Source organism: Pithys albifrons, chromosome 7, assembly GCF_047495875.1.
Source record: "Pithys albifrons albifrons isolate INPA30051 chromosome 7, PitAlb_v1, whole genome shotgun sequence".
NCBI classification, from domain to species: Eukaryota; Metazoa; Chordata; class Aves; order Passeriformes; family Thamnophilidae; genus Pithys; species Pithys albifrons.
Genome location: NC_092464.1, coordinates 29091216 through 29106371, shown reverse-complemented (window position 1 = coordinate 29106371; position 15156 = coordinate 29091216). Strand labels below are relative to the sequence as shown.

Sequence of the window (15156 nt, the reverse complement as noted above, 5' to 3'; positions counted from 1 at the left end):
ATGACAGTAGTTGCCACAACCGCTAACTCACTTTCAGATATGTCTTTTGACTTCAAAGGTTTCTCTGTATGAATATAATCCACAGGTTTAAAATTTAATTCTTGAAGAGCAGATATGAAATGGAAATCTTAGTGTTAAAATTGTTCTCTCTCCAGATTTATGCCCTTCTGAGAAGAATTAAGAAGGTGTGTGTGCATTATAATACAGTTCTGTTTTGTGATCTCAGAAAGTTTCAGAGTAAACAAATAATTATTCACAGTTATTTTTGAGTTGTACTTTGCTATTTCAAAGCTGAGATAAAGGTTTAGGCAGAGGGGAAGAAGTGCCAGTGACCCATGGAGCAGCAAGCTGCAAGATGTTAGTGGACTATTACTGAAGCATGGTTAATTATTTTTCCAGTTTTCTTCCTGATTATTGTATATTGGAATTACAAAATAATACTCTTAATCAGTTTTCAGTGGATGACTGGATCCCCTACTAGCTTGCAGAACATTGCAGGAGTAGGATATAATGTTTTAAAAAATATGCCGCCATACACTGTGGTGTGCATAACTTGCCAGGATATCTATATACTCTACATATGTTATGAGGAATGTAGCTACTCTAACTGTAACCAAGGTACATGTATATGAATCAAAGGGAACTTTGGCTGGTTCAGTGAATTAATGAGTAGGACTGAATGCTTTGCCTTCCACGTGCAGGTTCCACTGTAGTAATACGAATTTGTGTCCTTTTTTCTTCTGTGGAGATTCTTCAGTATTTTGCTACAATTTTTTTTATGAGTTAGGAGTTTCCTGTCATCCTAAACCAATGTTAGTGGAGAGGAGGACACAGCTTGAATGCATTATAGCCAGTGAAGGGTAGGTGTATCCTATCAAGCTAGGGTGCATCTTATCCAATATATCTCAGGTGAACTGTATTTGCAAATGGCATAGGCTTCAGACACCAGAGAAAAAGCTGATAACTTAAGATCCCTGAACCATTCTCCAGAAGTGAAAAATACGGTTCCTCGACAAGATATATGGAAAGCCAGATTTAGCAAAGTAATGTACCTCAATCAAGTGCCTCAAAGTCCACCTTTGCTATAGGAAGCAGGAGAAATACGCACTAGTGATACAGGATGCCCTACAGTTATGATTCCATCACTGAAGGAACTATCTCCAAAACAGTACTTCTGTGTGTCTTGGAAGGATTTTAGGTCACTGATACCTCTTCTTTAGCTCAATAACTTATGTTTCCCTTTGGCAATGGTGCACGTTTCAGAGAACTGGCTGATGGAGGTTCTGGGATAAGACATGCTGCAGCTGCATCAGCATTTGCTGTACCCAGCTCTACTTATCCTATCTCCTAGTAGGAGTTATAAGTCAGGCACGGTCCTATGCTGATATGCTTGTTTTGCCTTCAGATTGAAGTTAATACCTGTGTGGTGTTCTGTTGCTTAGACCCTTTTCCATGAGGCGTTGTATTCTCTTCATGCCAGGAATTCTGTATTCAGTTTCATGTGGAAGGGACTCAGTTGTTACAGTGACAAGTATCATTGCAAAGTCATCAGACAGGCAATTTAGCTGGAACAGGCAACAAAACCCCTCCAGTTATTGATATACAAATTTTGGTAGTAAAAATGGTTTTCTGTTACTAGCTGTATTGAAGTTAGAAATATATTTCACTTGGGTGAGTGAATAGGTGTCAGAAAACAAGTCTTCAAATAGCCCCACATTTAAGCAACCAAAACCTTCTGAATGAGGATTTCATCTTATTTCATACCTCCTTTTCAGATATAAGTATGTATCTTAGATATAAACATTGAAAAATATCTAATAGGTAGAACATTAAGACTTTTCTTTCTCTCACTGCTTTCTCTCTCTTTTTTTTTTTTTTTGCCCTTTTTTTCTCTCTAATCAGTGTGATGGAATTCAACTAGACTTAATCAATATATCTCTGGAAGGAATTGCCATTCTGAACATCCCAAGCATGCATGGTGGATCGAATCTTTGGGGAGAGACAAAAAGAAGACGTAGCCATCGTCGGACAGAAAAGAAGAGGTCCGATAAAAGGACCACTGTTATAGATGCCAAGGAATTGAAGTTTGTGTGCCAAGGTAAGCTTACAGATTGATATAGGCTATCTGGCTCCATCAGTCAATTCAGTTGTATAATTGACCTTGTATTGCCTCTTGTCAGGAAAAAGAATAGAAGGTCTTAGATATTTATTTTCTTGTGCATTTAACTTTTCTGATGGGAAGCACTGGCAAAAAGGCATAAACAAAGATGTGCTAATCATTACAGTCTATATAGCTGCAAACTTGCCTCAGATGTTACCTGTTAAACAGACTATACACACCATGTGGCACTGTTTGCTACTGTGACATTGAGTCTAGAAGTGCCTGGAGATTTCAGTCAGAAAATGCTTCCTGAGCATTTATAATGCTTCTTAATATCAGTGTATGTGAAGCTTGGGGATAATCATGGCCTATTTCTGGCAAGGTTTGGCTACAGGCAATGGGAAACTACTTCATTGTAACAAGAGCAAGCTGTCTATACGTTTTATGTTTCTACACCATGATGCTGTATGCAATCCTTGAATACATAAGCTGTAGTTGGCTTGCACAGGCTTGATCTGTTCTTTCAGGGCTTATACACTTTCCTGGTGATTACTCTTCACAAAGCCTATAATAAATAGTAATTTCTATTCTACTTTGAGAATCTGAATGCTGTGCATTGCAACACATTCCTGCATATCACAAGTTCTAGTAATTATAAACCATCACTTTCTTCACAGCAAAGAGATGAACAGACCAGAGTTTGAAAATGTTTGAGGAGTTTGTTTGTTTGCTTTTCCTATTTTTATTCTACAGAAAATATTATCTTTTGCTTCAGAGTATCTTCCTGCTTCTCCTTATTTAGACAGAATAAAGATCAGGATTTTAACTGTCTTATACTATTGTGATACTTTTACTAATTTTGAATATCCTATTTTTACTTTTTGTCAGGAATAATTTTTAAGTCACTATTTATATCTTAGTTCATTGATATGTGTTGTAGTTTTAGTTCAGCTAAATTATCTGGATGACAGAAGTTGAGGAATAAGGTAGGGGTTTTTATGGCTTAGAGGCTGTAATAAATACTAGGACTCAATTTCTGTGTGTTTTAGCAATTTGGTATATGTTCTCATTATATCAATGTGACTTACCAATACAGTCTGTCGGCGGAAGTCTTATCAGGTGCTAAGCTTCTGCGTACACTGCAATGTCTGTATTATGTCCTGATGTTCAAGAGATGGACACAGGCTGTTGGGTAAAGGGCTCACCAAGATTTTTCATTTTGGTTTTACTTCGAAGCATAGGGAGACAGGACATTTATCTTTTTGATAGTAGTGAAACAGATGCTATCACTTCAAGTATTGAAGTTATGTAAGCCTTTGATACGTACATAACAGTGATTTCCATGTACTGACAATATTTGATGTATTACAAGGGCATTGCTATATTCAATTTCCATTTTCCTGGATGGGATAAAATAAAATTATAATAAAAATATTAAAGAGTGAACAGGAGTTCCTATGTTATCTGTCGAAATGTTCATTATGCAGATACTAAGCACCTTAGTTTAGAAAAACTACTCTCATGACTTTGTTTCCAGTCACTGTATCCACTGTGGATATGGAAGTAGCTTCATCCAAAAAGCAATCTTAAGGAAGAGATTGACTTCTCAATATCATGAACTAGAGTACCTTTCTCATCACTAAGTACATGGATACCATTATTGGTTGCACCTACAGTAGCATTTTAGTGCTGAAAGGAGTATGCTTCTTGGATTTCTGAGTCGTTCACATTTATTGTGTCCCAGTTTGCAACATTGAGCAATCTTGAGCATGCAAACTGGATTCCTTTTAAATGAGGCATGGACTTGGGGTATGCATGTTCTGACTGGAAGTAAAGCTCCAAAATTAATGTGGTGTGAACATTTGAGAATGAACTATTTTGCTCTATGGATCCTACTGCCATTTTGCGCTGCAAAGACCAGTCACTTAATTCAGGTAGCTGTGGTAGGTTCTCAGGCTGAATGTGCTTCTTAATCTCAGACTTCAAGATTATTGCTAAATAATGGAATTCAACCAATTTAATATCTAGACTTCTCAAATAGTTTTGATAAATCTGAATCTACTCACTGTGGAAATAACTGACTGTCACTTCTAAAGTGTTATGATTTCTTTACTGACTGATTGTTTTTCTTAGCCATATTGCACTTTTGGCACATTGTACTTTTTAGTTGGAAAAAACCATTTTACAAACTATTAGTGCATGGTGCAGGAAAAAGTATTGCTGTATTGAGAACTATGATAAATACATACCTGCCTGTTAACTTCTGTTTGTTTATTAACTTTTTTGGAACAAATATCCTTGCAGTTCATTTTGTGTTCAAATAAAACATTTAGTCACTTGGGGATGAAACACTGCACTTTCTAGGAGACAGTAATTCAAATATCATGTTTTCCTATGGATAAATATTTATATAGGTACATCAGGTTTTGATGCTGGATTTTGTGGGGAGTTTTTTGTTTTTTTTTTAATCAATTTTTATGGGACTTCTGAGTGGCATGCACATTTAGTTTTAAACTTTTTTTAATAAATTGAAGCTTAGTACTCTGAGTCCTTGAATGGGGGACTTACATGGAAGCTGTCACCTCAGGCTGGATAGTTTGTTGCCCCTGAGAATATTGCATTGCTCATCTCAGAACAGCCCCAAAAGGACTTGACAAACTTCCAAAAAAGCCTCGGAGAAGTGAGGTCCTGCTGCTGTCCTTCCCCTCTTGTGCATGTCACCTAAGAAACCATGCACATGACAGCATGTTAATTGCCACATCTTTTTGCTTTCTTGTATATCTATATACTGCAGGGAAGATATATTCCTCTGAGCCTACTACGCTCTTTCTTTTTATACTTTTCCTATTTACTTGATGCAAAAAGGCTTCTATTTTCTTTGCCCTTTCCATTACCCACCTCTACACACTCAATAGCCAAACCACAATTTGCACTTTAAGTAATCAAATGGACATCTGCTTGGAAAACAATCTGATTATGTGCAGGTAGTCTGAAAAACAATATATTAAAATGTAGCAATTTACAATGTGAACTATTTAAATACATTGCCTGCTTATCTCATTAGAAATTTGTGCATATATGCTAAAGGACAACATGAGGCACTTATAGCATAAAAGTGTGTGTGTCTGTGTACTGTATTTCTACTTAACTAGTAACTGGCTTTGATATTTTCATATAAAACATGTATGAAAATATATTTCTCTGAATAGCTTAGAGCTAATTGAAAAAAAAAACCAACCAAACAAAACCCAAAACCAAAACATGTTTACTTGTAGTGTTAATGGAAAAAAATACTACAGGTTTCATTTTGGCTCCTGTGCAGAAGTAGAGAAGGTCTTTCATCAAATGTAATTAGGGTAAAAATTGAGTGGGTTTTTTAATTATTTAATTTAATTTTAATTTCTAATTTATTAGTACAGTTTCTATTGCATAATGTCAATACATTTGGAAAAGATTTAACTATAGATATATGTGACAATTTGTGGAAGCAGATGACTTAATTAGTATTTTGAGTTCATGAATCTGATACTTGCAATGTTTCCATTTGCTGTTTTGTTTAAAAAACTTCTAGTATGTATGCAGCTATGATATATCTACCCACAACCCATTTTCAGGTTTAGATGTTGCTGTGAACTATCCTTGAACATTATTTAGATAGGACTTTCGTTTGCATATACACAGATATTGGTAAATGCCAAAAATCAGTGCTTCAAAAAGATGAACATACTGTGTAGAAACCAAATTATGAGTTGAGAAACAAGTGCAAATAACTGAGCTACTTGTTTGGAAATTGCATCCAAAACATAAGTTGAATCATGATAACATATCTTACTTGAAATATATATACCACTTACATAAAGTGTTCAACAGTTTTTCTTCCTCACAGAGATACTAGATAAAATTTTCAAAAACTTTTTGACAAAAAGGAAATAATTTTTCTCAAAGTCTCTCTGGTAAACGTTTTGCTAAATGAAGTAGGATTCCTTTGGGGTGGAGGTTGTTACTTTGATTCGCTTTCATTGCTGAAGTTCAGTTAGACCCTTGTCCTGAAATGGTATCTCTTTTATAGTCTCTTAAAACTTTATTGCAAATTTATACATAATTCATTTTTGCACAAGTAGTTCCACTCACTTCAGTGGATTCATTCCTGAAGACAATATCTATGAACTATTAATGGGTGAAACCTTTAAACTAGAATATTTCAGTGCAATACTTTCATCATATTTATTTTGTACGTCACCAGGCACACTGATACTTAACCAAGTATTAACCACGTTGATCTTGTGCATCTTTTTAAGAGCTGCAGTGAGCTGTCACTCCTTGATATGAGAGACTACTAGACTAGTTCAAGACAGTGTGCATTCATGTCACAGCACCTAGGCATAAACCAAGCTTACTAATGCGGTTCAGTAAGTCTGTGTGGAAATCTCTGTTAATAACTGCATTATGACTGTCTGAATGGAAATGCAGAAGTTTTGGAAGTAGAATAATGTGTACACAGGCAGTTCACTGCAGTTAATAGCAGTTAAAAACATGCAGAGACTGTGAAGGTCTTAAAACATTTTGAAATATGTTAAGAGAATATACCTTTCTTATTAGGTATCAAATTCCATTCTACAGGAAGGAGAAGTTTCCCTATAGCAAGGGGATTCCTGACATGTTCTCTAAACAACCTACAAGTTATTTTGGGCTAGCAGGCTAATTCAATTTTCACTGCACTCTGGCCAGGTGACCTTTCCTTGTTTAAAAAGTTAGAAAGTCTATTCTGTATGCACAGTGTATGTATTATATACACTAAATAAACACAGTGTATATTCACTACTGGTAGACTTGAGGTTATTTTTGACATCCTTCCAGGCATGTGTAGTAAACTCTCTATAATAGTATTTTTATAAATGATAATGCCATGGCTAGATAAGGTAATAGCCCTTATTTTGTATCTTGTTTAGATGGCTTTCAACAACGTAGACATTAACACATTACCACAGAGAAAAATAGCCAATCAGACCTATTTCTGAGATAGTTTATGTTAAGGCATTTAACTTTTAACTAGTAATTTTCTAACTTTATTCAAACATTTTTTTTCTTGTCAAAGTATGTGTCATAGCTATTCTGAACATCTAGCAGCATAAAATGAAGCTTTAATCTACAGGTCACATATTTCTGTATAGATTTTTTTTTGGGGGGGAATGGGGGGTTTTTTGGCAATTATGTGAGTGTGTGTTGTTTAGAGTAAATGAAATCCTGTTGAAGGCAGTTAAAGTTAGGGTGACATTAACTTCACTGTCTAAAAATGAACCCTATAGCCAGTAGATAGTCATCTCAGCAAAAGTGTTTATCCTAAATTCAAATAAGCATCTAAGGCAGAAGTATAAAATGCTCACTGGAGCTGACTCTGTCTCCAGTTATTTTAAGTGGAACATAAGGAATAATTTAGGTAAGACACCTCACTTCCTGCTAGCTAGATGGCAAGATGAATTTTTGTATGTTCTGGATGTGGTGACAGCTCATCAAATAGTGGAGCAGTCCTTGGAGCAGGAATGGAATTGGGCATCACTCTGCCATCTATGACTTCTTAGGCTGAACTTTGCTCTCTTCTGTAGATGTGGTGCTCATGTGTCCCATGTCTTTTATGAGCTCTGTAGTTACCAACCTACTGAGCAGAAAGGACCTCGACAGAGGATCTCTCTTTCCAGTGTGTGCAAACCCTGCTTGGAGTGTAGTTTCCAAGTGCTGGGGACTAGAGTAGGGGAACCCCTCTTTGGGCTATTATAGTATAGGCAGTGTTGGGAAATAGGGTAATATTCAGTGGTGTTATATTGTGCCAGTTAAATGCCACCCTGACACCTGATCCCATCAGATCTTGGAAGCTCAGCAGCATCAGACCTGGTTAGTACTTGGATGGGAGACCTCCTGGCAGTACCGGGTGCCGTAGGTTCTAGTCCTGAGGACTTCACTGTCACCATCCAAGCTCACTTGGCCCTGGCAGATGAACCTCAGGAGTTAAAGGGTGGGGCCAGTTCTGTGCATGCTATGCCTCAGCTAAAAAATTCACTGCACAGCCTCGAAGGACACACCCATGTGGGGAGAGCCCTTCCCATCTTTGTTCATGAAGCCCAGCCATACATACATATTCTGCCTTGTCTTTAGTTTGGACTGCATTATTTTGTCACCTTTTAAACATCTGGATAACATGCTGAGTATCCCATTTCCCCTGTGTGCATTTGTATTGCAGCACCCAGCTGTTGTACACTGGCCTCTTCTATCTGCTGGACAGTAGTGACTGGCCACTGTCTCAAGAAAGAACTCATGAGGCAGTGGGAGCTGCAGCCTCACGGGGGGCAGCTGCATGGTGTAACTCATCAGTGTGGGAGGTGTTGATCTCTGGCTTTGCTGAGGTTGCAGATTCAACAAGGGCAAGGAAGCCTTGCTGATTTCTCCTAGTAGAAGCACCTGTTCTTGCAATTCCAAACTTGTGTAAGGCAGGATGCAACCAAGAAGTTCCTTCTACTGATATTTATTAGTTTCCAGGTTTTTGTTGTTTCTTCTGGAAGATTGTATAGCCTTGGCCCCTTTTGCTGCATGCTCGTATTTGCTGGAATGACACATTCAGATATCAAAAGGGGCTAAATGGCACTTTGTTCTAACCATTTATTTAAATTATGCACTGCATCATTAGTTTTAAAATCTGTGTTCAAACATTTACTTTACCAAGATGGTAAAGATATTGCAGATTTCATAATAGGAGCATGTGAGCTGGAATGTCATGATTTGATTATGCTATTAAAAAGGTCTTTTCCTGCCTTCTCTTTTACTCCCACCACCCTTCATCCCCCCCATCCCCAGCAGTAAAGTTTTGGGGTGCCTTTATCTTTTTCTCTCTTATCTTTTAGAGATGCTGTGTTTAGCCCAAGCCTTACTCATACAGGTAGTTCCATCAGCATGCAAGATGGAGTCCCTAATTCATGACACAGTTTGAATCTTTTAAAAATACAAATACAATTCCTTTCATCTGTGATATACTGAGTTTATTTTTATAAGAAAGTAGTAGGACCTTGAAAAATGACTTCATAGTCTGATTTGGTTTTATATTTATAAAGCATGTATATATGTTTCTGTGCAATATAGATCATAGTAGAAAAACAATTTCCTTTTATTTACAAGGCAGTTGAGATTGTCATTGTATTATACCTTTTGGTGCACAGAATGTTCATTTTCTTTCAAATCTTATTCATTGAAAGAGGATAATTATGGTGTATTTCACAGTCTGCCAGAAGGAAAATGTATCTTTGAAAAGTTTCATTTCCCTTAAGTTCCTCATTTTCTATAGGAAGACAGAGCTATTAAGTAACATACTCATGACAAAGATTGATTAAAATGGCATAAAGGACTATCTTATCTCTAAGTACAGAGATTTACATGTATAACTCCTATGACATTAAATGAAGTAGGTGAAATTAACTCTAGCTATTGTATAAAAAAAAAGTCTCAGTAAATTGGTTTGTACAGAGAGGTGAGGGTGGGAGGGATGGCACGTTAAGTAGCAACAAGAAGTAGGAAGTTACTTATTGTTTCAGTGTACACCTACAATGTAGCATCAAAATAATCACACCAAATTCTGTGCCAACAGCATTACTGCAATATTCTGCTCAGGCTCACTTTGACTCCTAAGTAGTGGAAACATCACCTTGCATTCCACCAGCTACTCAGAACAGCTTAGGCTCCTCCTCAGCATTCAAGGCAAATTTAGCCTAGGTGTGGCTGACCTGGAACAAGGGATATGCCCCAATGTACACCTTGTGCAGAGCCTATGGCACATACCTCAGCACAGGTGTCTCACAAGGCTCATATGACCTATTTCAAAGTACTCTCAGTGCTTAATTTGACTTTGCTGGGAGCCCTACATATCTTCCACCTCATTAACCCATGTAAATGAACACTTATCTGTATCACAGCCATTAGTTAAGATCTAAAATATAAGGAATGTGAATGCAATACCCAGATATTTTGATTTTTCCCCCCCTACTCACTACTGAATTAGTAGTAAATACTATTTTCTGTTGTAACAAAACTGATCAGCTTACCCAGGATTTTTCCCCCCTGTTCTTAATTTTTTTCTTTTGCATTTTTAGTACTGAAAGGCAGCAGTTTTGCTTCTATTATCTGTGTAAAGACTTGATTTTTGTTTGAAAATACACCTTGCAGGATGTGAAGCTCTATAATAACCGTCTCATTTATACATGACGAGACATTAGTTTGGCTTTCCTGAACTCTTTCCTTGAGTCTTTAAATTGGTCTTGCTCTGACTATACCTTTGCTACCATGTTTCAACTACCATATCCAGCTTAGTGGCACGACAGCAGATATAGTAGATGAGTAGTTGTTATTTAAAATTTACCATGCTATGAATCCAATATAGGTATTTGAACAAGAGCATTAACACAGGGCATAAAACTGCTTTTGAGGGCAGTTCTGCTAAAACGACAAGATTAATGTGAATAATAAAGTACCATAGCTTAGGGCAAAATTTCACATTTTTTATATATTAAAATGTGGCTGGAAAAAATTAATAAGTCTCAGATTAAAATTATGATGATGATGAAAATTGTGTATTTTTTAAAAGAGAGGTGTAATTGACATTTTGGGGTTTGTAATCAAATAAATGCATGCTTTTTTTCTCTACTTCACCAAGAATTCAATAGAAACAAATAAATGATTTTTTTTAAAATGACTCATTGGATCTATATCCTACACTGTATATTGATTTAAGTACAAATACATTCATTCTCACGTTTTTGTGTGGCTTAGTTTTTATTTCCTACTACTGTGTAGTGGCATGAGTAACAATTATTGCAGAAGTGAAACAGAACAGAAAGTAGTCTTATCTCAGTTTATAAAGTAACCATATCCTATTATGGAAATTTGATACAGTTTTTCTTTAGTTACCAAAGTACAGACACCTGTTACTATAACAACAGAGTTTTTGAGTTTCACCAGTTTTAAAACTCACGTTTCTCTGCTTCTGAAGTTTTTCAGACATAAATTATTTGTAGATGTTACTTTTCTTCAAAAAGTTTACAAAAAGCTCTATAATTAACCAACTAACAACTTTCTTGGGGAAAGGAATACATGTGATTATTGTAATTTAGATTTTTATGGCAGTTAAGGAATTGGCCTGCTATTAGAATACATTGCAAGCACATGGAAAATATGTAAGTTTAAGTAGAAAGGTTGGATGAATTTAAGGCTGAGACAGCCCTTCAGGCTCTCTTTACATGTGAATGAGTTGATGTCTGCATATATGGCTTACATTTACAGTAACATTTTTATTGATGATAAACATATGTTTTTATATTTTGACCTTTGTACAAAAAGCTGCAATCACCATTTCACAATATTCAATTCGTGTACTGGCAAACAAGTATTCTCTAGGAATACTGATAGCATATTACTCAGATTGTTTGCTCATTTAACCCTGCCCTCGGTGCTGGCATCTTTAGATTACAGATACAGAAATAAAAATAGAATAGCCTAGCAGATCATTTTTGGCTGCTGTAACACATAACCATATTCTCTGATCCATTCTAGTTTTCTATTACTTGTTAATAGAAAATTTCAAGTTCCTTGACTGTCTGCAAAAGGTGTCAGATTGACAGCAATTTAATTTTTAGTAACAACAGGATAGACAGTTTCAGTTAGTGCACACATTAGTATTACTGATAAAAAATATATAAAATATTCTAAAAATATTGATGATGTGAAGAACCTGTTAAGACCTCAGGTTGTGTATATATACGTTTGCATTACTTACTAGAGATAGACGTAGAATCTACAAGAGAAATTTAGTGGTTTTGTATGAAAAAGGAAGATGTGGACAAAAAGCATAAAATAAAAAAAGAAAGATTCAGTTTGTTCTATTAAAAAAGACAATTTTTTTTCTGCTGTTGGTGGCTTTTTTCCTATACTCTGTGAAGACTGGTATTAACCAAAGCAGTCAAGTATGTGTAGCTATCAATACATACTAGAGTCATGCAAGTATTTTACTGTTGCCTAATTACTCTGCAAGAAGAGAGGTTTTTGAGTGGGGTTTTTTTCTTACTTACTGTTACAGTCAATTTAAAGATTTTTTTTTCCCTCTTTCTCCATTTGTCTTCTTGCACCTATGGCCTGCTAGCAAATATGCTATTAGCAGAATATTGTGTAGCAAAAGCATGTGTCCTACCACACCAACAAAAAGCACTGTTTGATAAAAGCATTGTTTAAGTCACATATTTACAGAGACCAAGTGTAAGTCTGGTGATTTGGAGCACTTGTGCTGATGATACTAAAACTAAAAGAGAGGAGCTTTGGTCAAACCATGTAATCTCTGTGACCTGCTTCACTTTTTACCTGCTGCCTTTAAATTGTAGCTTCCCTCCTGACACTCTTAAACATTGCCAGTAAACCACCAGGTTGTTTATAAGAGCACATTGTAAAGTAGTTTGTCTTGGAAAGGATGGGCTGCCCAACAAATTAATGGAATTGTGAGGTGCTGCCTGCTGGGGTGAAAATAAATTGTAAGAAAATATAGGGAGACAGGTAATGGGCACTACCTATGCCGCACAACACTTTCAAACTGCTGCTGAGTGTGTGCCAATAGATATGGCAATAACTGTCAACAAGATTTACAATACTTTCACATGTACACAGTGAGAGTAGAAAGGTTAAAAGAGTTCTATAATTTTATTTAAAGTTTAGTGCCAACTATTTCTGGACCTACTCTTTCCAGGCAACAGGGTCACAAACACACTGCTTATCTTTCATATATGTCAGTGGGAGGGTTTTTTATTATCATCAGAAGACCTTGAAATTTGACATAAGAAAAAGAGCAGTAAAGCAGAGGTATATAGTTAATTGTAAAAGCAAGTAGGCACAGATTTTGCCATTTATTGTATATCTTGTGATTTCTGATAGCACTAAATCGTGCTACCTATCTATAGTACCAGTAGGTGGTTCCTGCAGGCTATACATTATCTGACTGTGCTTCTTTCCCTGATATTGAGAAGGCAAATCTTAAAGCCACTGTGTTTGCTTTGTTGCCCTCTTGGAATGGCGCTCCATGCTGTAGAAATCTGTACGAGGCTAATTGAACAATTTTAAAGGTGCATTGTGCAAGGCTCAGGGGTTGTCCCGTCATAATCCATATCAGTATTCAGACACACGTCTTTACATTTATAATAATCTTCAATGGTTGTTAGCACTGCAGAAATAGTGAAATTATTGGCTTGAGCTATATTTTCTTTTACTGGTTTGCACAGCCTCAATGGAACTTGTAATTACCTTGTATGTGTGTTATTTCATAATGAATACTCTGGTTACTAGTTAAATACCTTCATTTTGTCAGAAATAATTCCTTATGTTGTTCAGTGACTTCAGCTGCCAACTGTTAACCCATGGGTTTGCAATAGATTACAGATTATAATTGTGTACCTTTTTGTTTTAGTTTCTTGTGAGTTTAATATACTCTTGAATTCAGGAAAATAAGTGATATCCTTACCAAAAAAAAAAAAAAAAGTAATTTCTGAGTCCAGTAAACAATCTGAGCCTTACCAAACCATTCCTTGTAGTACTTTATATCAAGCGTATGAACAAATTGGCAGTTAGTGATTATTATTTATTTTTTTCTGTGATAACACCCAAAGGTCTTGGACAGTAGAAGTTTTATAAACACAGATCAAATTGACATTTCCTGCTTGAAGAATCAGAGACCCAACGGATAATTTAGGTTGGAAGGGACCTCCACACGTCATCTAGACCAACCCTCTCTGCTCAACGCAGGTCTAATTGAATCAGTTTGCTCAAGGGCTTGTCTAGAACTTACACTCTAAAAAGTCTAAGGATTTGTGGTCTAAAGTTCATTTGCTAAACTTTAAATGTTTGGTTGTTGAATGCAAGGTTAAGAAGTCTGATTTCATACTGCATGTATGTGGCAGTATGTGATTTATTTTATTTTCATCTTTCTTACTCACTTGATCATAGACTTGGCTGACCAAACAGTGCTATCCTGGGGGCTTCTACTTCTTTATGAGAAATAAGAGTTCTCTGCTGGAGACTTGCCCTTTGAAAAGAGCCTCAAAATACCCAGTTGTGAGCAAAGCCAGCACTGTCATGTGATACCACAGAGGAATTGTAACCCCTAGTGGAAAATAGTGGACTGGAATTGATCCTCTCATTTCTTTTTTCTGATCAGTATTCCCTGCCTTTTCATTTCATATAAAGTTTGTAAATGACCCTTTTTACCTGCTTCAAGTGGAGTCCCAGTATGTCCATCAGTTCCTTACAAACCTAGTTAACCCATTGTGGTCAGTGTGAAGGCACAAGTTTAAGTTTGCATTTAAAACCATTCGGAGCCAATTGAACTTAGGTGAGTTCCTAAACCCATAATATCTTCTAGAAAGCCTCACCTCCATTTTCTGGGACTCTAGATATGGTTGAGAATATAATTTTCCTTCTAAAGTATTTAATGTCTCCTTGTTGACCTGCTACATTGTGTTTCTTTTTATTCCAGTTCTATTTTCTTGTGAGAAAGTAGTTGAAAGTTTAGGACCTCTGGATCCCAAAAGACTTATAGATCTGTAAAAATAATGGTAAAAAGCTTCCTGGAGTGCAAATTGCTTCATATTTGTATGACCTTCTACAGATAGTAAAAAGTTTCTCTTATGTGGCCATTTATCTATTCTGTCTGGAAAAAATTATTCATGACCCAAGTTATTAAATGTATCCAGTTAAAAATCCAAGTCACAGAGTATTCTGATTTCTAAGGGACCCATGAGGATCACGGAGTCCAACTCTTAAGTGAATGGCCTCTATGGGGATCAAACCCATGACCCTGTCATTATTAGCACCATGTTCTAACCAGCTGGGCTAATCTCAGTTGTGCTTTGCCAGTTTGGGAATGTTTAGAACCATTACCAAAGAACCAATAAAATGGATTATTAAGTCTTTAGAGCATGAAAAAGTTGTGTTAGTAAGAAACAATCAGCAATTTTTGTTAGAACATCGGAAATAATATTAAG

At 36.2% G+C, this 15156-nt stretch overlaps 1 protein-coding gene across 9 annotated transcripts in view; it reads left to right on the top strand.

Annotated features, from left to right (window-relative positions):
• DGKB (diacylglycerol kinase beta) overlaps positions 1 to 15156 on the top strand; it is a 337930-nt gene that overhangs the window by 261254 nt on the left and 61520 nt on the right. For all 9 annotated transcript variants that reach the window (XM_071560835.1, XM_071560833.1, XM_071560829.1 and 6 more), the window contains one exon: positions 1903 to 2098. In XM_071560835.1, coding sequence (XP_071416936.1) covers positions 1903 to 2098 — 196 coding nt within the window. The remainder of the gene's footprint in view (positions 1 to 1902; positions 2099 to 15156) is intronic.